This window comes from Dermacentor albipictus, chromosome 9, assembly GCF_038994185.2.
Source record: "Dermacentor albipictus isolate Rhodes 1998 colony chromosome 9, USDA_Dalb.pri_finalv2, whole genome shotgun sequence".
Lineage (NCBI taxonomy): Eukaryota > Metazoa > Arthropoda > Arachnida > Ixodida > Ixodidae > Dermacentor > Dermacentor albipictus.
In genome coordinates this window covers 131,334,725-131,351,955 of record NC_091829.1, presented here as the reverse complement: position 1 = coordinate 131,351,955, position 17,231 = coordinate 131,334,725, and the positions used below count along the sequence as shown (strand labels likewise).

Genomic DNA, 17,231 nt, shown 5'->3' with positions numbered 1-17,231 from the left:
TTGCTCGTGTTGTATGTGTCGAGTTTGTTCCATTGGGGCCACGAACAGTGTCAGTATCTTTGCATCCGTCGCCAGGGTGACCTCGGCAGCAGCAGTAGCGCTCGTCCTGTCTGTTTCTAGTCTCTGTCCATGCCACTTCGCGCCACAATCCAAGAACATGTTACCTTTTGGCCAGCAATTTTATGAACAGCCTCGTACAAGTCGCTGCAAGTCCGGTCATCGCCAGGCGGGTAATCGTCAGGGTCGCTGATGATGGCACGGGAAAAGCCAGAGTGTGCGCAAAGCAGTTGCCGACCTTTGGAGGTGCGAATTCTTTCCATGAAAAGTTCAGCAAATAGATTGCACCAAGCAAATCAATGTTGTACCTCTTGCTGACATCATACGCTGTGAGCATGTGCTGCTAAAGAGCCTTGTGGTACAGCTTCTGGGTGGTCTCAAAGATGCCCTGATTCGTTGCTTGCTGTACTGCACTTGGGTTTGCAGGCAAAAATTCCACAGCGATCGCCATGGGGTTATCGATCTCCTCGTGGCTCGCACAATTGTGAGTTATAAGCACTTGGCGATTGTTTGCGTCGTCTATCCAGAAGGTGCACATAGTTAACAAAAATAGGAGCAGTCATCTATGCTCACTTGTTACTTTTGTAGCTGCATTCCTTGGGAATAGTTGCATTTCGGAGGCACCGTGGCTTCTTCGCCTTCCCCAGCAGCAACAAGGGAAGTTTGTCGCCGCCTGTTGCATTAGCACCAAACAGCACTTTGTCATGCTCCTTGCTTTGTTTTCCTCTGGATGAGGATCTGCCAGCGGTAGTGAACGTGCGATTCGGTAGCATCTTGTAGAAAAATGCCGCCTCATCTAGGTGGTAGATGTCTTTGTTTTCATACTTTTCAAGCAGAGCTTATTTATTTATTTATTTATTTTCTATGCTCTCAGGGCCATAGGCATTACAGAGAGGAAGGGCATAGAAAATCGGTGGCAGTTATCCTTAAATTTGTTGACGTCGGTTAAGGCAGCGACGAAGGTAGGGAGATGGTTCCAATCATCTCGGGTTTGAGGAATAAATGAATTTATTCCCAGGCTAGTTCGACAGTGCGGCATGCCTACTTGAAGTTGTGGTCAGTTCTTGAAGATATATAAAATGGAGAAAGGAGTGACTTATCTTTGAGAATAAGGTTGGTTTAATAAATTTTTTAAAGAGACTAACGAAAGTATTTACACCACAGGGAAACAACCGGAAGACCAAGGGCTAATTTTATTGCAGATACCCTTTCTGTTCAAAAGTAATTTGAAGCAACAAAACAGGCGGCGTGATTTTGGACAGACTCTAAAGTGTTAATTAAAGTTATCTGATTAGGACCCCACATGGAGCATGCATATTCTAGTTTAGGTCTCATTAATGTCCTATACAGATAAAGCTTAACGGTGCTAGCAGCTATGAAATGGTGCCGTAAGAAACCGAGCGTGTGGTTAGCTTGGTTAGATAGGTAGTTCACGTGCATTTTCCAGGACATATGGTGTGTTATGTGAATACTCAGATATTTGTATGATGAGACAGGGGATAATGGAGTGTTATTAAGAAGCTAGCAAGGGCTGTTATCACGAGGGGGCTAGAAATATGCAGGGGTTTGCACTTATTCGCAAGATTGCATGTTTTCAATCGGACTTGAATCGATCACAGGGATTAGTAATTAAAGAATGTAGCACACAGTCATCTGCAGAAAGAATTATCAGGGAGATAATGTTGTTAGGAAGATCATTAATGTAAATTAGAAAAGAGAGGACCTAACACAGAACCTTGAGGTACTCTAGAGGTTACAGAAACAAGAAGCGAGTAATAATCATTAACTGATACATATTGGCTACAGTTGGAAAAAGAACAGTTAATCCAGCCTGATCGTCAATATTAAGAGCACCGAGTTTAACCCTTTGAGGGCCAATGATGTAAATATACGGCGCCGCGAACAAGTCCGAAAATGGTTGATGTCGTATATTTACGGTGCCATCTGTTCATTTAAAAAGCACGCCCATTTCCTAACTTTTTCTTTTCTGTCATGTGCTGCCACTATGTGGGAATGCAGGGAATGTTTTTCTCGCGCCTCCCTCTCTTGGTTTTCATTGCATGGTTCGTTTTAGCGCTAGTTTTCTCCCGCGCGTCTATATAGTATCGCCCGCACATTGGCGTGCGCACGGGTGTGTGGCAGCTCGTGTTTTGTTTTTTGCGGGCGGTTTCGGCTTCTTACGCTTGCAAAACTGATGGCTATCTCGTTACTAATCGCTTAAAGGGTCTCTTTTTACTCATTCAGTGCTCACAGGGGTGCGCATAGGAAGGATGCGTTTCCGCTGCTCTTTTTTTTTGACACTCGCGAAAACTAATTGCCTCTGGTTGGCGATAAGATGAAGATTAGGGGAAGTTTGTCACATGTTTTGCTTTTTTGCGGGCACACAACCACACATTTTCTTTTAGTGTGCGCACCTACGCGGTTCGATTACGCTGTGGATGTACATATCAGATATTAGTGTACTTGAATATTTCACAAGACTAAATTGTCTTGTGAAATATTCTAGTGTGCGCATTTTCAAGGCCTTGAACTATGTGTCTTGAACTATGTGTATAAAAATGCATCAAATTTTGAATTCTTATAAGTTTATTTCCTTTTTTATTGTTATTCGTGAATGAAGAGGTACACACATACCAATGCAAAATATTTTTTTCTCATTTGATGGTCACCCTAGAAAAATTGTGGTGAATATTTTTCAAAATGAGTCAATAAGAAGAATTGAAATCTGCAATAAAAGAAATCGACCCTGGGCGGTCGCATATGTCGAAAAAAATCAACCCTCAAAGGGTTAAGTAGTAGACCATGAAAAACAGTGTAAGATGCCTTAGCAAAGTTTAAGAAAATGCAGTCCACAATAAGTTAGTATCCATTGTGCAAAATCAGGGTGTCTACCAACCGGGAAAACCGGGAAAACCGGGAATTCTCAGGGATTTTGAGTAGTCTGGAAAAAGTCAGGGAAAACTCAGGGAATTTGGGCCTCTGTCAGGGAAAATTAGCGGCAATTTTATTGAAAGGGTCGAAAGTCGCGGTAATGCTGGCTCGAGCAACAGACAGGAATCGTAATGAATCGTCTTTGATGTCCTGTCGTCGGCTGGAGAAGTTGCCAGTGTGCAGTCAACGACCCACTTTCCGGATTCCGGATAATTTCGACGGCTTCGCGGCACCGCCACGTGCCCCATAGAGTCAACGTATCAGAACATCTGAAATTTCGGACGCAAGAACTCTTCGCCGTCCGATTTTCCGGACGTTTGCCGTGACCGCAGGTCCGAAACTGCAATAATGAAAGGCACCACCGCTGCCGTTTTGATTACTTCGCAACCTCGAACCGGCACTCTTGCACGCAGATCCGCTGGCAGCCGTTGCCAACTGCGGCAACGCTAGGCCTAGCTGCTTCGACGTTCGCTATGAAGCTTCTTGCCGTTGGGTGCCGAATTTTTTATTGAAAGAATCAGCTGCTGTCAGCAATGGCACGGACTCCGCCTTTGTGGTCCTCGCGATTGGCTTAGGAACTTAGAAAACACGGTGCGTTGCATAATGCCGGTTCCCGAAAGTCAGCTTCGCCTCTGTACAGAAATGTTACACATTGAAGCGTGCGCAAGAGTATTGCAGTTAAGCATAACAAGCGTGGGAAATGGCTATTGCCACGGAAAACAGTATGTATTCCTTAATTATAAACACGTGCACCCGGTATTTCCTGTCACAGTACGAGCGCCGATATGCCTAATATGTGTACCTACAGGCCTTCAGAGCGTTTTCAAACGTGCCTGTGGCGGTTTGAGCTCTTAAGGGCAGTAAATGACACGCATTTATTTTTTTTTTCCAACTGGCCGATTTTTCGAACGTTTTCGCGATCCCTAGGGAGTTCTAAAAATCGGCCGTGGACTGTGCAACTGACCAAGATGCTTCAAATGGTCCTTGGGGCAAATGAGTGGCAGAAGGAGGACAAGAACAGAAATGATGTACGCATTGAGGAATAAACGGGAAAGGAAGCGTGCTGCCGCCGTTTTGAAGGAGCTTGAGCTCAAAAAACAGTTTTGGCTGATGCCGAGATGCAGGTGTCCCTCATCCAAATAAAAATAAACTCTTTAAAGCAGTGAAACACAACACTCAGGTGTAGTGCGCAGGCTGAGAGTATGTCGGGACAGTTGAGGTTGATTTACGAGCCATTGAGAGAGAATCTCAATTGTGACAGAGTTCGGACCTCATACCACTGAGCTTGCTATCAGTTGATAGAAATAGCTCATATTCGAGTATATTTGCTTCTATGTGCATCTCCTTTTTATTCGTATTTGTGAATGTCCGACTTCATTTGCAATTTTTTCGAAGACATTTTATTTGCTGAGCATTTTACTAACCCCTGCCTACTATTCTGTTTTGAATAACATAAACACTACTCCTTAGTATTCAAATTGGATTAAGTCGCTTTTTTATTTTTTTCATGTGCTTTCTCGAGAGTGGCAGCATTGGGCGACATGGTTTCAGCCCGTCTTGACATAAAACATAGTTCTGCGTCACTCAGGGAAATGTGCAAAGGCACTCAGGGAAAACCTGGAAAACTCAGGGAATTTGGAAATGTCAACTTGGTAGACACCCTGAAAATAAATCATTAGTGAAAGATAGAAGTTGTGTGTCACATGAAAAAAAAAATTTTTGAAGCCATGTTCACATAAATGGTAAAAAGTTTTTAAATTCAAGGAGAGTAACTAGACGAGAATAAATTATGTGCTCAAGAAGTTTACAGGTAATGCTGGTTAGTGAAATTGGCCGATAGTTAGGTATTGAACCGGTACTACCTGAATAGGGAACCACCATCCCCGCCTTCCAGTCATGAGGGATGGAACAACCCTGTAGTTAGCTTTCACATTCCACAAAGAATCAATGCTCAGCAGGTAGATGTGTTTTTCAAGAACTTTTTGTTATGCCTTCGATATCTGAACTAGATGAAATCTTGTCTTTCAATTAAACATATCAAACCAATGGAATTAATGATTATTGGATCCATGGGTAGAAAGTCAGCTGTACAAGGCTGAGGGAATGCAATCAGCAAGGTAGAGGAAAAACACGAGGTAAAAAATTGTTCAACACTTTGAAGCAGTCACTCTGGTATATTGGAGTGTTGTCATGGTTGCGGAGACCTATTGTATGGAGCTATTCCCGCTGACCACGTTCCAAAATTTCCTCGGGTTATTTCTAAAAACGGACAGGAGTGTGTATTCGTAGAAATCTTTCTGCTTCTGACAAGATTTTTTTATACTCCATGTTGGCAGTGGCATAAGTGTTCTGGCGTTCGGCTGTTTGTGTTGCCTTGGCCCACCGGAATAATCTTTTCTTTTTGTTCAGCAGGCACCGCAGGCACGTGTTAATCCTTTGAGGGCCTAATTTTTTTTAGCCATATGTGACTGCCCAGGGTCAATTGTTTAATTGCAAATTCCAATTCATCCAAGGGACCTATTTCTAAAAAAATTTACTGCAATTTGTCTAGAGTAATCGTAAAGTGGGAAAAGGTATTTTGCATTGGTATATATGTACTGTTTATTCATGAATAACAACAATAAAAAAAAGGAAATAAGCTTATAAGAATTAAAAATTTGATGCATTATTATACACATAAGGCTTAAAAAATGTGCATGCGAGAATATTTTGCAAGTGTCAAATATTCCTGCTCTTACACTAATATTTGTGTCCATAGCATAATCGAACTGCGTAGGTGAGCGCACTCAAGAAAACTGTGGTTGTGTACCCCTTAAAAAAGCAAAATGTGCGACAAACTTCCGCTAATCTTCATCTTATTGACAAACAGAGGTAATTAGTTTTTGCGAGTCCCCAAAAAAAGAAAACAAAAGGAAACGCATGCACGGCGGCATCCTTCGTATGTGCACCCCTGTGAGCACTAAACAAGCGAGAAACAGGCATTCACCCTTTGGGTGATTAGTAACGAGATAGCCATCAGTTTTGCTAGCACAAGAAGCCGAAAGCGCCTGCGGAACAAAACCCAAACCACCGCTCGCTTGCGCACGTGCGAATGCGTGAGTGGTAGTATATAGATGCATTGGAGCAAACTAGCTCTAAAACAAACCGTGCAACGAAAACCAAGAAAGGGAGGCCCGAGAAAAAAATTCCCTGTATTCCCACATAGTGGCAGCACATGCCAGAAAAGAAAAAGTTGGGAAATTGGTGTGTGTTTTAGACGTACAGACGGCGCCGTAAGTATACGGCATCGACCATTTTGGCCTTTTTCGCGGCGCCATATATTTATGTCATTCACCCTCAAAGGGATTAAACCGTGGAGCACGAGAGTTGGATATAATGCGTTTCTGAGGGACGAATTGATTAAATAAAGAAATGGCCTTTTCTTTGAATAAGCTCCAATTTTGATCAGCATTGCGAGTGTGGAAACTTTTAATGAAGTGAGCGATAAAGTCCATTAGTCCACAGTTTATAGACTCAAAGCTGGCGTTTCTTGTAGCCGATGTCGGCGCCATACGTCTACAGGACCACGGTTCACGGCTGCACTTTCGCCAAAGATCGACTTCGAGGTCACGCCGTGTCGTTTCTTGAACCGCTCAAGCCAGCTATTGCTGTACTTGAAATCTTAATTGCCCATTTGGAGGGCGAGAACTTCAGCTTTTGCAGTAAGTGCAGGTCCATGTGCAGGGAGATTTTTACTCCTGACATTCTTCAGCCACTGTAGAAGTGCACTTCCCACTTCGAGGTATATTGAATCGCGATTTCGCTTTCTCTTCGCCGAGAAGCTCTTTTCAAAGCTATCAAGCACAGCTTCCTTGTGTTTTAATACGGTTGATAAAGTAGATGGCAGTATGCCAAATTTCTTCGTGATTTCAGTTTTCTGCTGGCCGCCTTTTTCGACTTTTATCAGCAGAACTTTCTGCTCCAAAGTCGGACACTTTTGCCCGGAGACTGACGGAGCCATCTATCACTGTAGACCACGAAAGCACACGCGAGGCACGCCTAACGAAACACTCCGAATAACACACAATCATGCGGCCTGCAGCACAAATCCAAATGTACGCACTGTTGGCATGAAAGGGACTGAATGCAGTGGGTGACGCAGAAGGCAGAAGCTTCAAAATGTCATCAGGGCACCTCGCTTTCCTCGAAAGTGCACGCTGTTGATGACAACGGTACTCCGGGAGCAACTGCATATTGCATCTCCCACGTACGAGGGAGGAAAGAGTGCGCATGGTGCCGAGGAGACGGGAGGGAGGCGGTGTGCAGCGTTTTACTCCAGCAACAGCAACGGCGCATTGCGCGGTTGCAGCGCGCCCTATCCGCAAAGCGATCTGTGTCGGGGACTGAGTCGATGGTGACTCGTACCTTTGCGCATGCTGCATTCTCGCTGCTCAGTTTGCATTGCGCAAAATGTTTGCAAGTTTATATGGCCGATAAAACTAATGTCCTTACTTTTCATATGGCTGCCTAGCAATTTGCCATCACAAATTGATCGCTTGTATTTTGGGCAAAACGGGGTTTCTTAGAGGTGGCTGCAGAAAAAAGAAATCGCTCAAAATTTTACTCCGCATAATGAGTGCACCGCCCAACTTTATGCATACTTTTTTGGGAAAAAAGTGCGTTCATTATGCGAGTAAATACGATATGTCATTTTCTACTCTGCACGCAATCTTGGTTTGTGATCTGCTTCTGCCTGCCTCAGTGTTTGTGTAGTACTGACTTATGCTGCTAGTCAGGTGTCCTTGTGCACTGCACGCAAAATCTTGCGCTGCATGAAACGAGACAAATGCAGCAGCTCTTGCGTGACACCGTCAATGGAAGTGCGCTGTCCAGCACTAAAGGAAGGGAGAGAGAAAAAAAGCGGGGCCCGTGACATATTCGTTAAGTGATCCTCGAGCTCCGGTATGGGAGAATTCAGGGAAGGAATTTCGCTTGCAGAGGCTAGAGGGGGCAAGAGGAAAGAGTGTTAGCGGTGATGCTCACCTCCTGATATGTTGGGTTCGTGGCACTAAAATAGTTGTCTTGGCTATTAACGAACCAATTTGAAAAATTGACGGCCCTTTAAAATGCTGCTGCCAATGACCGTATGCGCACTGACCTGGCAGCAACAAATCTTTGCAGTGGGGGTTGCTTTCACAAATTGTTTCTTTTAAGACACTCGTAGGTTTGTTTCGTCCATGTACACTCTTCTCATTTCTCGCGAGAATGGTTTTGCTCCATCGCTTTCAAACGTCGAAAAACACAGCTACACAGTACACGAACACACCCGCTGCTCTCAGTTGGTGAGAGACTTTAGAAATCTTTCTTCGTTGTAACTTCACTTTCGAGTAAAACAAAACACCATAGAAAAAATGCACAGGATGTTTGTTTGCAGCGGTGTGTCGCCGTGGGATCCTCTTTGCAGGAAACCGTAGCGCAGCGTCATCAATGCTCGCTGCATTCTTTCTTCACCGGATCACGGCTCAGAACAAACACACGCTGAACAAATGCTGCATTGTAAGCTCGCAATGATATTTCTGGCATGATAGACCACTACAAACAGTTTGGGAAATCATTCAGACGAGGGGCAGATGCACACAGCTGATAAAACTCGGCCCAGTTTGAAACACGAACAGCCATGGTCTCCATTGGCGGGGTCACTGGCCGTGCGGCTTGTGACGTCAGTCTAGAGTGCGTGCTCTTTGGTGGAGGCTCGTGTTCATCTGCCTTATAGGGGCAAGTGCCGCTGTGTTCTAAAGTTGTACCCGGCTATGGTAGTGGCGTTTCCTTGCTTTCTTACGTCACCTCTCCCCTCCCCCACAAATACGGGAGCTGCAAGCAAAGAGTGGCAAGGCTCTTTATTAGTCGCTCGTTTCGTGACTGCATCGGTTTTACCCTTTCTTTGCCTCCTTGCCCTTCCTCCCCTCTACCATTCTATAACTCCCCTCTGGACTGTTGCACATTCGTGCAAAGGTAAGCGCTGCAGTTTCTGTAATGCCTTTGCGGGGCCCCATGAATAATTACAGCCGTCAGAAGGGCATTGTGGTGATGCCCAGGGAGCTCCAGAGGGCATTGTGAGGACCGTCGATGGAAAGGTCGTATTGAGTTTCTCACGTTGCCTTTCATCTCTGCCAAGCTGCGGCCATGTATATGCACCTTCTGAACCACTCCCAGACGTGGCATGCAGCAGCAGAAGTAGCGGAAAAATCAAAGGAAGAGACAAAGAAAGCTTTGCTTTAATAAAAATTTAATTCTGATTGTATGTCTGGCATTTGTTTAATATGCGAATTCATCAAGAGAGAGAGAGAGAGACAGATAAATTGATTGGGAAAGGCAGGGAGGCTAACCGAATAAGCATTTGTTCAAAAGTAATAGAGGAGGCTAATTGGTGCTGGCCTTTCCACGGTATCTGAACATGGCAGCTTTGGGGAGTTCATTGCTTTGCAAGTGATTGCAAAAAAGAAAATTCTGTTGCTGCGTTTGCAGCCGGACACTCCGTCCCTCAACCTGGATGACATCGGTGACCTGCTGGGCAATGTGGCGCGGCAGGGACGGCAGCCAGCCACCACTGCGACGGAGGTTGTCCCTCCCAAGAGACGGGGAAACAAAGAGGTCAGTATGGCCACCTTGAATACTGCTTGTTGGCATCACCTAGTGGAATGCCAGCGAGCGCGAGGGAAACCAGAGCCACAAGGAACAAAAGGCTCTCAAGCTGTTCCTTCCATCCATCTCGTTTGCTGGCATTCCACTACGGGATGCCAACTTCCCCAACAAGCCACTCACTCTTGAGGGACTGCTTAATTCATGCTGAGTGGCGGCCTTGTTACCGTATTTACTCTATTGTAACGCGCCCTCGATTGTAACTATACTTGTTTTCCTCGACAGAAAAGAACAAAAAAAAGAAAGAGACCTCAACTGTAATGCGCACCCATCTGCCACGACCTAAAAAAAGAAAAGTCCTTTACATTACTGCGCATCTCATGATTTCATACAGAAGTACAACTTTCTCTCATTTGGAAAAACAAAGATTTACCCCCAATGCACTAAAGTTGCGATTAATAAAGAAGTTGCAGTTCCACCGAAAGGCAAAGCATCGATTGCGATAGCAAATTTGTAGGCAGCTATCCCAAAAGTAAGAATAGCACCATATTTACTCACATAATGATAGTACTTTTTTGTGAAGAAAAGTGACGCAAATTCAGCAGTGCGATCATTACGCAGGTTAAATTTTCTGCCAGGTCAACAACAGTGTCTCCTCTGTCAACAAACAGGCGGCTGCCACTGTAACAGTGCGGGACACCAAAGCAAAAATGGTGGCCGGCGGAGCAAGCTTAACACACCAAACGTGATTTTTTTTCCTTCTCATGAGTACATTACGTGTATTAAGAGTTTCTTCTGAATCAGTAATGAATAATATCGTTAATATTGTCAAGTTTGTGGCAATTAGATAGCCATGTCCTCTTTGAGGCGACAGGAAGGGAGATGGGCATGCTTAGCTGCCAGTGACATAAAAACACATGGTGGGCGTGCTGCAAAAACTGCGCCTTTTGTCTTTACAACTATCCTAATACGGCACGTTTCCTCTAAGGGTGGGCGATTATCTTAGCTGTGTTACAAGCGTGGGCGTATGAATAGGATACACTCCTAATGTATCATTGTAAACGTGGCTCCGCTCGCGATTTGTTGCGTGCCCACAAGTGTAGACGAGAGGAATCGAAGGGTGCCATTTTCGTTGTTATTGCTGACCACAACCATTATAAAGGCTAGAAGTAATAAAGCCAGGCCAAGTTTTGTTGCAGCTTTTTTTTTTTCATGAAAGTGGGGAAAGTGCTGAAAGGAATGAAATGGGGCATCTGCTTAAGAATCTGTTTCGTGCATGCAGACCGCTTAGTATGTTTGAAGAGTCGTTTGCGTAGCATTCAACAGATTGTAAGCGTGATCATTAGCTAGAGTTGGCACATGACATATCGCCGCGGCAAGTTCAGGGAGTGATCATTGCGTGAAAAAAATAAAATCGAATTTTAGTGACAGAATTCAGGAGTGCGATCATTACACGAGTGCGATCATTATGCAAGTAAATATGGTAGTTTTATTGGCCGTATAAACTTTTAAACATTAGCTTACTGACTGAATTAACAAGCATGGTGTCACGTGCGCACAAGCAAACATGAACACAAATTGCTCAATGACCGCGGAAACTCTTTAAAAGTTGCAGTGGGGAAGTGCGGTAGCAGGAACAAGCGAATTGACCTTTGTACGGCTTCTTGCTTCAATGTGAACTAAGCGACGAGAACACAGCGTGGTGCGCCTAGGTGCGTAGATTGTCTTCATATTGCAGATCGCTTTCAAGGTATTGGCCGCATGGCAGTGCCCTATGCAGTAGCTGGCGGAGTAGAACGCCTCTCCTGTTTGCGCCAGTCCCGCACGCAAGTTTCGGAAACTCCGAATGCCTGTGATGCGGGCTGATTTCCGTCCATCTCGGCACACGTGATCGCATTCCTTTTAAATGCGGCATCTTGATGAACTCTGCACGACTTTGCAGTCGGCACTTCCCTTCTGATAGAAAATGGGAATACAGAAACGAAGAAAATGGGAAGACAGACGGTGGACTAACCTGAGCATACGTACTACAGCACATGGAGGAAGCTACGGCAGCTAGGGTCAAAGTGCATATGAGGCAGCCATTTTGAAATGCCGATGATAACACAGATTTTGGGTCGTACTCGTAAAAAGCAGTGCTGCATGTATTCTTTGGAGGCCACTTACGTTACATAGCCAGAATGTGGTCAGCTATCAGTAACCTAGGAATCCGGATGTACTCTTATTAAAAAGAACACCAAATTTGTATTCCAGCACTGATAAAACATCTTGAAGGGAGGGGGGGGGGGGCAGGGTAAGAAGACGAAGACAGAAGGCAGGAACACACAAGACAGCGCTCTCCTGTGTGTTACTGCCTTCGTCGTCTTGCGCCGCCCCTTCAAGGTGTTCTACAAGTACCAACTCGCCAAAATGTCGATCCTTCTACAGCACTGATAACTCAGTTCTGGAAAATGTTTTTTTTTTATGGTTAGAATGTCTGTCAAATATAATTGAGTGCTTTTTTCCCTCTGAAGCTGAATAAAAAGTGACATTGTCCTAAACACCAATGGGTTTTCAGTCTAATAGTTGGCCATACTGTCCTTAATGGCAATTTGTAAAACTGGAAAGCAAACCTTTCTAAACAATAGATGTTGCTTAAAAAGGTTTGCTTTCCAGTTTTCTTCCCAGAAAGAGGAGAGCTTTTAAATTTTTATAGCAGGTGGTTTGTGTAATTTATCGTCAGCTTGTTGAGGTGAATCTGCGCGACGAACAAGAGCGGAAAATGCGTATCGTGGGTCGACCGCGGCCAACGCTTACGCTATAGTTGCAAAATGAGAGGCCCACAGTATTTTCTGCGTCACCCCATTAAAAAATTTTTTTTTTTCCATCTGTGTCTATCTGCCGTCCGTATAAATGCATCTACAGCCAATTGTGATCACACTATAGTCATGGGGCATATTTTCGAGCCTGCCATGTAAATCTAAAGCTAGTCTTGTGACGGGTTACTTGAAGCTACCAATATGAGACCAATATGTGCCCATGAATGGTGTTTGGAATGAGGTCGGGGCCATCGTACGGTGTTTACAAAAGTAGGGGCCATGAACAACCGTTGCTTTGTGCACTCGCTTTTAGTGGTGAAGTGGTTGTTTGTCTTTTTTAGCTGCTGTTAATATATCTGCATTGATTTCATAGGAAACAGTAACTTTAGATCCAATTAGGCCTAACGGGCTAATTGTGGCCACTGGTGTGGTCGTGACGCTGAGTCACGTGATGTGATGACATAGTGATGATGTGACAACGGACAGCAAACCGTCGCCGAAAGGTTGTCGCTAATAGCTTTGGGCTTGTTGGTGCATGATTTGAATAGCAATAAATAGCGCGCAGAAGACAAGACAGTAAAAATTCAGACACACATGAACTGGACGAGCGCTATGAGCACAGATACAAGCACTACGAGCGCTCGTAGTGCCCGAAGCAGAGTTCGGGTCTGTAGCCTGGGCAACTACCACGAGCACACGTTCCAAGTTAGTCTATGTCTTTGAATGTGGGCAGAAAAACTCCGAATTGTGTGAATCATTCCGGTAGCTAACCGGCTTGATCTTCGCAAGTGCTTCCATGCTTCCGTGCTTGCCATGTTTGCGTTGTTTTCTCCGTCTACGTAATGTTCATCATTTCGATCGGTTCGGTCAACCTGTTAAAAATGTTGTACTGATAAATCTAGATGGCAGGAGGAGGTTCTGCAAGTTCAAAGCCTGGACAGTTGTCAGGAAACATTTGTGAAGGATAGAGATTGTGCGCCATGGGAATGATGAGCATGTCAAGGCACGAACCACGGACGAGTCATTCACCGAATATTTAAAGGGCCCTTGAAACGGTTCGGACAAATTTTGTAGACGCGTTGCGTACAACTTAAGTAGAACATTCGCACCACAATTTAAGTGAAGCGTTACGTAATAATGGAGCTACAAGCAATTAGAAATTATCCTCCTCCCTAGCCATGCTTTTCCTCCTCAACTCGTTCGCCGAGCGATCGGGGCTAAGCTCCGCCTTCACTGGTTATGCGTCACGATGCGACGTCACATCGTCCACTTCCGCTTGTTTTGGAGCCCGCCCCCACCTGCGCGAAACCTCTCCGCTAGCCGCTTGGCCATCGACCCCAAGCGAGAGCTATCGAAGCAGCGTGCGTTGCGAGCATTCTGTCCTAGCGCTGAACGTGCCTGGTATTCCGGTAACCACAGGCAAGCTGGTCATTTCGGCAAATGACTGGAGGCATAAACTCAAGCTGATGAAGGAACTTTAGCGTGGACGTACATGAGCGACCTGATCGGTCTGCACGGTCCAGCCACTTGTTGGCGCAGTGCTTAACCAGCCAAACAAAGTGCTAATATTGCTCTAACCAAGAGTGAAACGTTTTAAACAATTATAAAAAACGTGTTGATGATTACACTCCTGCGAAAAAATACACACCAGCAGCAAAGAAGAATACACTTCGTTACTGCTACTGTGTATGGTTGAGCTCTGTGCCACCAGGTGGCTGCACCGTGCAGACCATTCAGATTTGCGCCTCTGCTCATCTCATGGCTCATCCCGTTACGGCACAGTCAAGCGGCCAGACCCTGTCTCCTTGCGCTTGCGTTTGCCCTAATACCGGACTCGCGAAAAGCTATTGCGTTAGTAATCATCCAGTGTAAAGTGACCATTACAAACGCGCAAATCCTGGCGCCAATCGGATAGCGTCAGTCCGATGCGCAGCAGCCAGTTCGCTCGTATGCTGCCTTGCAGAGGGTCACGATGTTGCAGCTTGACATATTGCCAGTCGCGACATTTGCAGTCTGCAAGGCAACAAAGTCGAATCATAGTGCTGGCGAAAATACTGAGACCAACTCTGACCGCGGAGCTCTCGTCAAAATGGAGTACGTTGTAACACAAGCAGGCGACACTTGCTGTGGGCCGGAAGTGCTTAAGTGTAGTGAAAAGTTGTTCTTGTGCATTCTCTTTATGTTACTTTCTTTATACAGAAACAAATGAACTAACATTCCAGCTATTACGAAGATCATTTGTTTACCATAAAGTTGGAAAAATTATCGATCGCGCACCCTGGTCAGCCAATCTGATAGCTCGCCCCACTGACGTCATATGGGTGATTTCGGTCATATGGGTAGGGGCGACTTAAAATTTCGCCAAGCAGTGTGCTGCGATCGGCAGCGATGTGCAATTTAAAAACCTTATACAGCATAGACCCTTTATAACGTAACCGCCTATAGTGGGGGACCGCATATAATGCGGCTTTATGTGACCACCAGTACGCCTCCCATAGAGTTTAATGTGTCAGCGTACCGCTTAGTGCGCGGTCGCGCACGATGGAAGACCGTGTATAGTGCGGTTTCTCCGTAGAGAAGGGAGCGGACCCTTCGGCACTACAATGCCCGCACCCTCTACAAAAAGGGAGAAGAAAGCCAAGAAACCCATCGCAAGAGGGGAGAAAAATAGAGGAGAGAGAGACTGTACAGCGTGCGAAGAAAGAAGCGCAACTAGCGGCCTTATCCTTTGGTTTTCTTTGTGCAGCGCCGCGAGGGCGGGGCCGAGCCAGACCGAGCACCCGCACCGCCGTCGTAACGGGGTGGGTCCCACTCAGTGGGAAAGAAGGGGAAACGTTGGGGAAGTCCATTTGCTGGGGGTGGCCGGTTGATAGGCTGGCTTTGCACATGCGCCACTCTTCTCCTTTTCTCCTGTGTGGGTGCGCGCAAGTCGTCATCTTGTGATACCGAAGTGTGCTGCCAGCGTCGTAGGCCTAGCTACCGGAAAACGTGTTTCCTTCTCTTGCGTTTGTGTCGCTGAGCCAAGTTGCCATGGCGCCTGATCCTTCCAACTCAAGAAAACGGCAAGCTTTATCCCTGGAGACGAAGCAAAGTATTATAAGAGACGTCCAAAGTGGCCTAAAGAAGGTTTCCGACGCGCAGAAGTACGGCATCGCCGACACAACAGTGTCGGCAATTTGGAAGAACAGGGACAAGGTGCAACAGCAACTGCAAGAAAATTGTGGATCGCTAGAAAAGAAGCGGATACGTTCATCAAAGTATGAAGATGTCGACGCTGCTTTATTCAAGTGGTTCTGTCAGGTGTGAGCCCAGAATGTGCCCGTGAGTGGTCCGATTCTACAAGCAAAGGCCAGGTCATTTGCAAACTTGTTGGGCCGCGATAGTTTCAACCCATTAAATGGGTGGATTCGGCGATTTAAGGACCGGCACGGAATAAGCTGCCGTGTTATCTCCAGGGAGAGCGCACAAGTTGATGATTCTACTGTTCAGGCCTGGCTCAGTATAAACATGGAGACCATGCTGGCGAAGTATGCGGAGCGGGACATTTACAATGCGGATGAGGCTGGCGTGTTTTACAATTTGCTCCCAAACCGCACACTCGCACTGTCCCACGAACGCTGCTCCGGTAGAAAGGCTTCGAAGGAGCAATTTACCGTTCTCTTCTGCGCTAATATGGATGGCAGCGACAAGAGGCGCTTATTTGTGATCGGAAGGTTGGTGCGGCCGCGCTGTTTCAAAAAAAGAGAGTGCCTGCCGATTACATATAAGGCCAACAGAAAGTCATGGATGACTAGGGAGCTATTTGCAACTTGGCTTAAAAATTTGACGAGGACATGGGGCCAGAAAAGCGACAAGTTGTCCTAGTTCTTGACAACTGCAGTGCCCATCATGTAAGTTTAAAGCTCAATGCAGTGAGCCTCAAGTTCTTGCCCGCAAATGCCACAGCCAAGAGCCAGCCGATGGACCAAGGCCTAATCGCTGCAGTGAAAGCGCATTATAAAAGACGCATATGCGAAAGAGTGCTGAATAACCTTCAGCGAGACGAAGCAATGAAGGTAAACCTACGGAGTGCTATCGACATGATCACGGCGTCTTGGTGGCAGATAAAAGCATCGACCATTGCCAAGTGTTTCGCAAAGGCGGGGTTTGTGCGCAACGCCGTGGTCAGCGATCCTGATGTGAGGAGCGACGATAGCCACTGCGGCGACGATGTCGACGAAGTCCTCAACGCGGATGATGTGTGCTCGGATCTGGTGAAAAAGAACATTGTTGGACAGGATGACACATTCGAAGGCTTTGTGAAGGAGGATTGCGATGACTTTGTCTGCGAAGAAGCAGACTCAGACGAAGCAATTGTAGCAGCAGTGTGTGATCGCGATGACAGTGTATCGGACGATGACGACGACGAAGGAGACAGCACACCGGAACTTTCGCACAGAGATGCACTGGATTACATAAGCAAGCTCAGGGTGTACTGACGCAGAAGGGCTTGAGTGAGAAAGCTTCCCAGCATCTGATAGCTGTTGAAGATGAGATGTTGCATAATGCGGTGAAGGCTCAGCGCCAGACGAAGATAACGGCATTTTTTCATTGATGAAGAAAAATAAAACGTTTTGTTTAGTGTCCAATTCTGGTGCTTTACTGCGCGTTAAGTTGTAAAATACATAATAAAAGATGGGTTCACCATATTTGCATGTGAATAAGAGTCTAAAAATGGCGCATTTGATATGGTGCAGTACCGCTTATAATGCGGATTTTCCCGACTCCTGCTACCTACGTTAAAGCGGTCCATGCTGTAATAAATTACACGCTTTACGCGGAGCACTT

The 17,231-nt window shown here is 45.8% G+C and overlaps 1 protein-coding gene across 4 annotated transcripts in view; it reads left to right on the top strand.

The window, feature by feature from the left end:
- LOC139049684 (transcriptional activator Myb-like) overlaps positions 1-17,231 on the top strand; it is a 343,827-nt gene that overhangs the window by 256,988 nt on the left and 69,608 nt on the right. For all 4 annotated transcript variants that reach the window (XM_070525392.1, XM_070525393.1, XM_070525391.1 and 1 more), the window contains exon 14: positions 9,493-9,618. In XM_070525392.1, the coding sequence (XP_070381493.1) occupies positions 9,493-9,618 (126 nt within the window). The remainder of the gene's footprint in view (positions 1-9,492; positions 9,619-17,231) is intronic.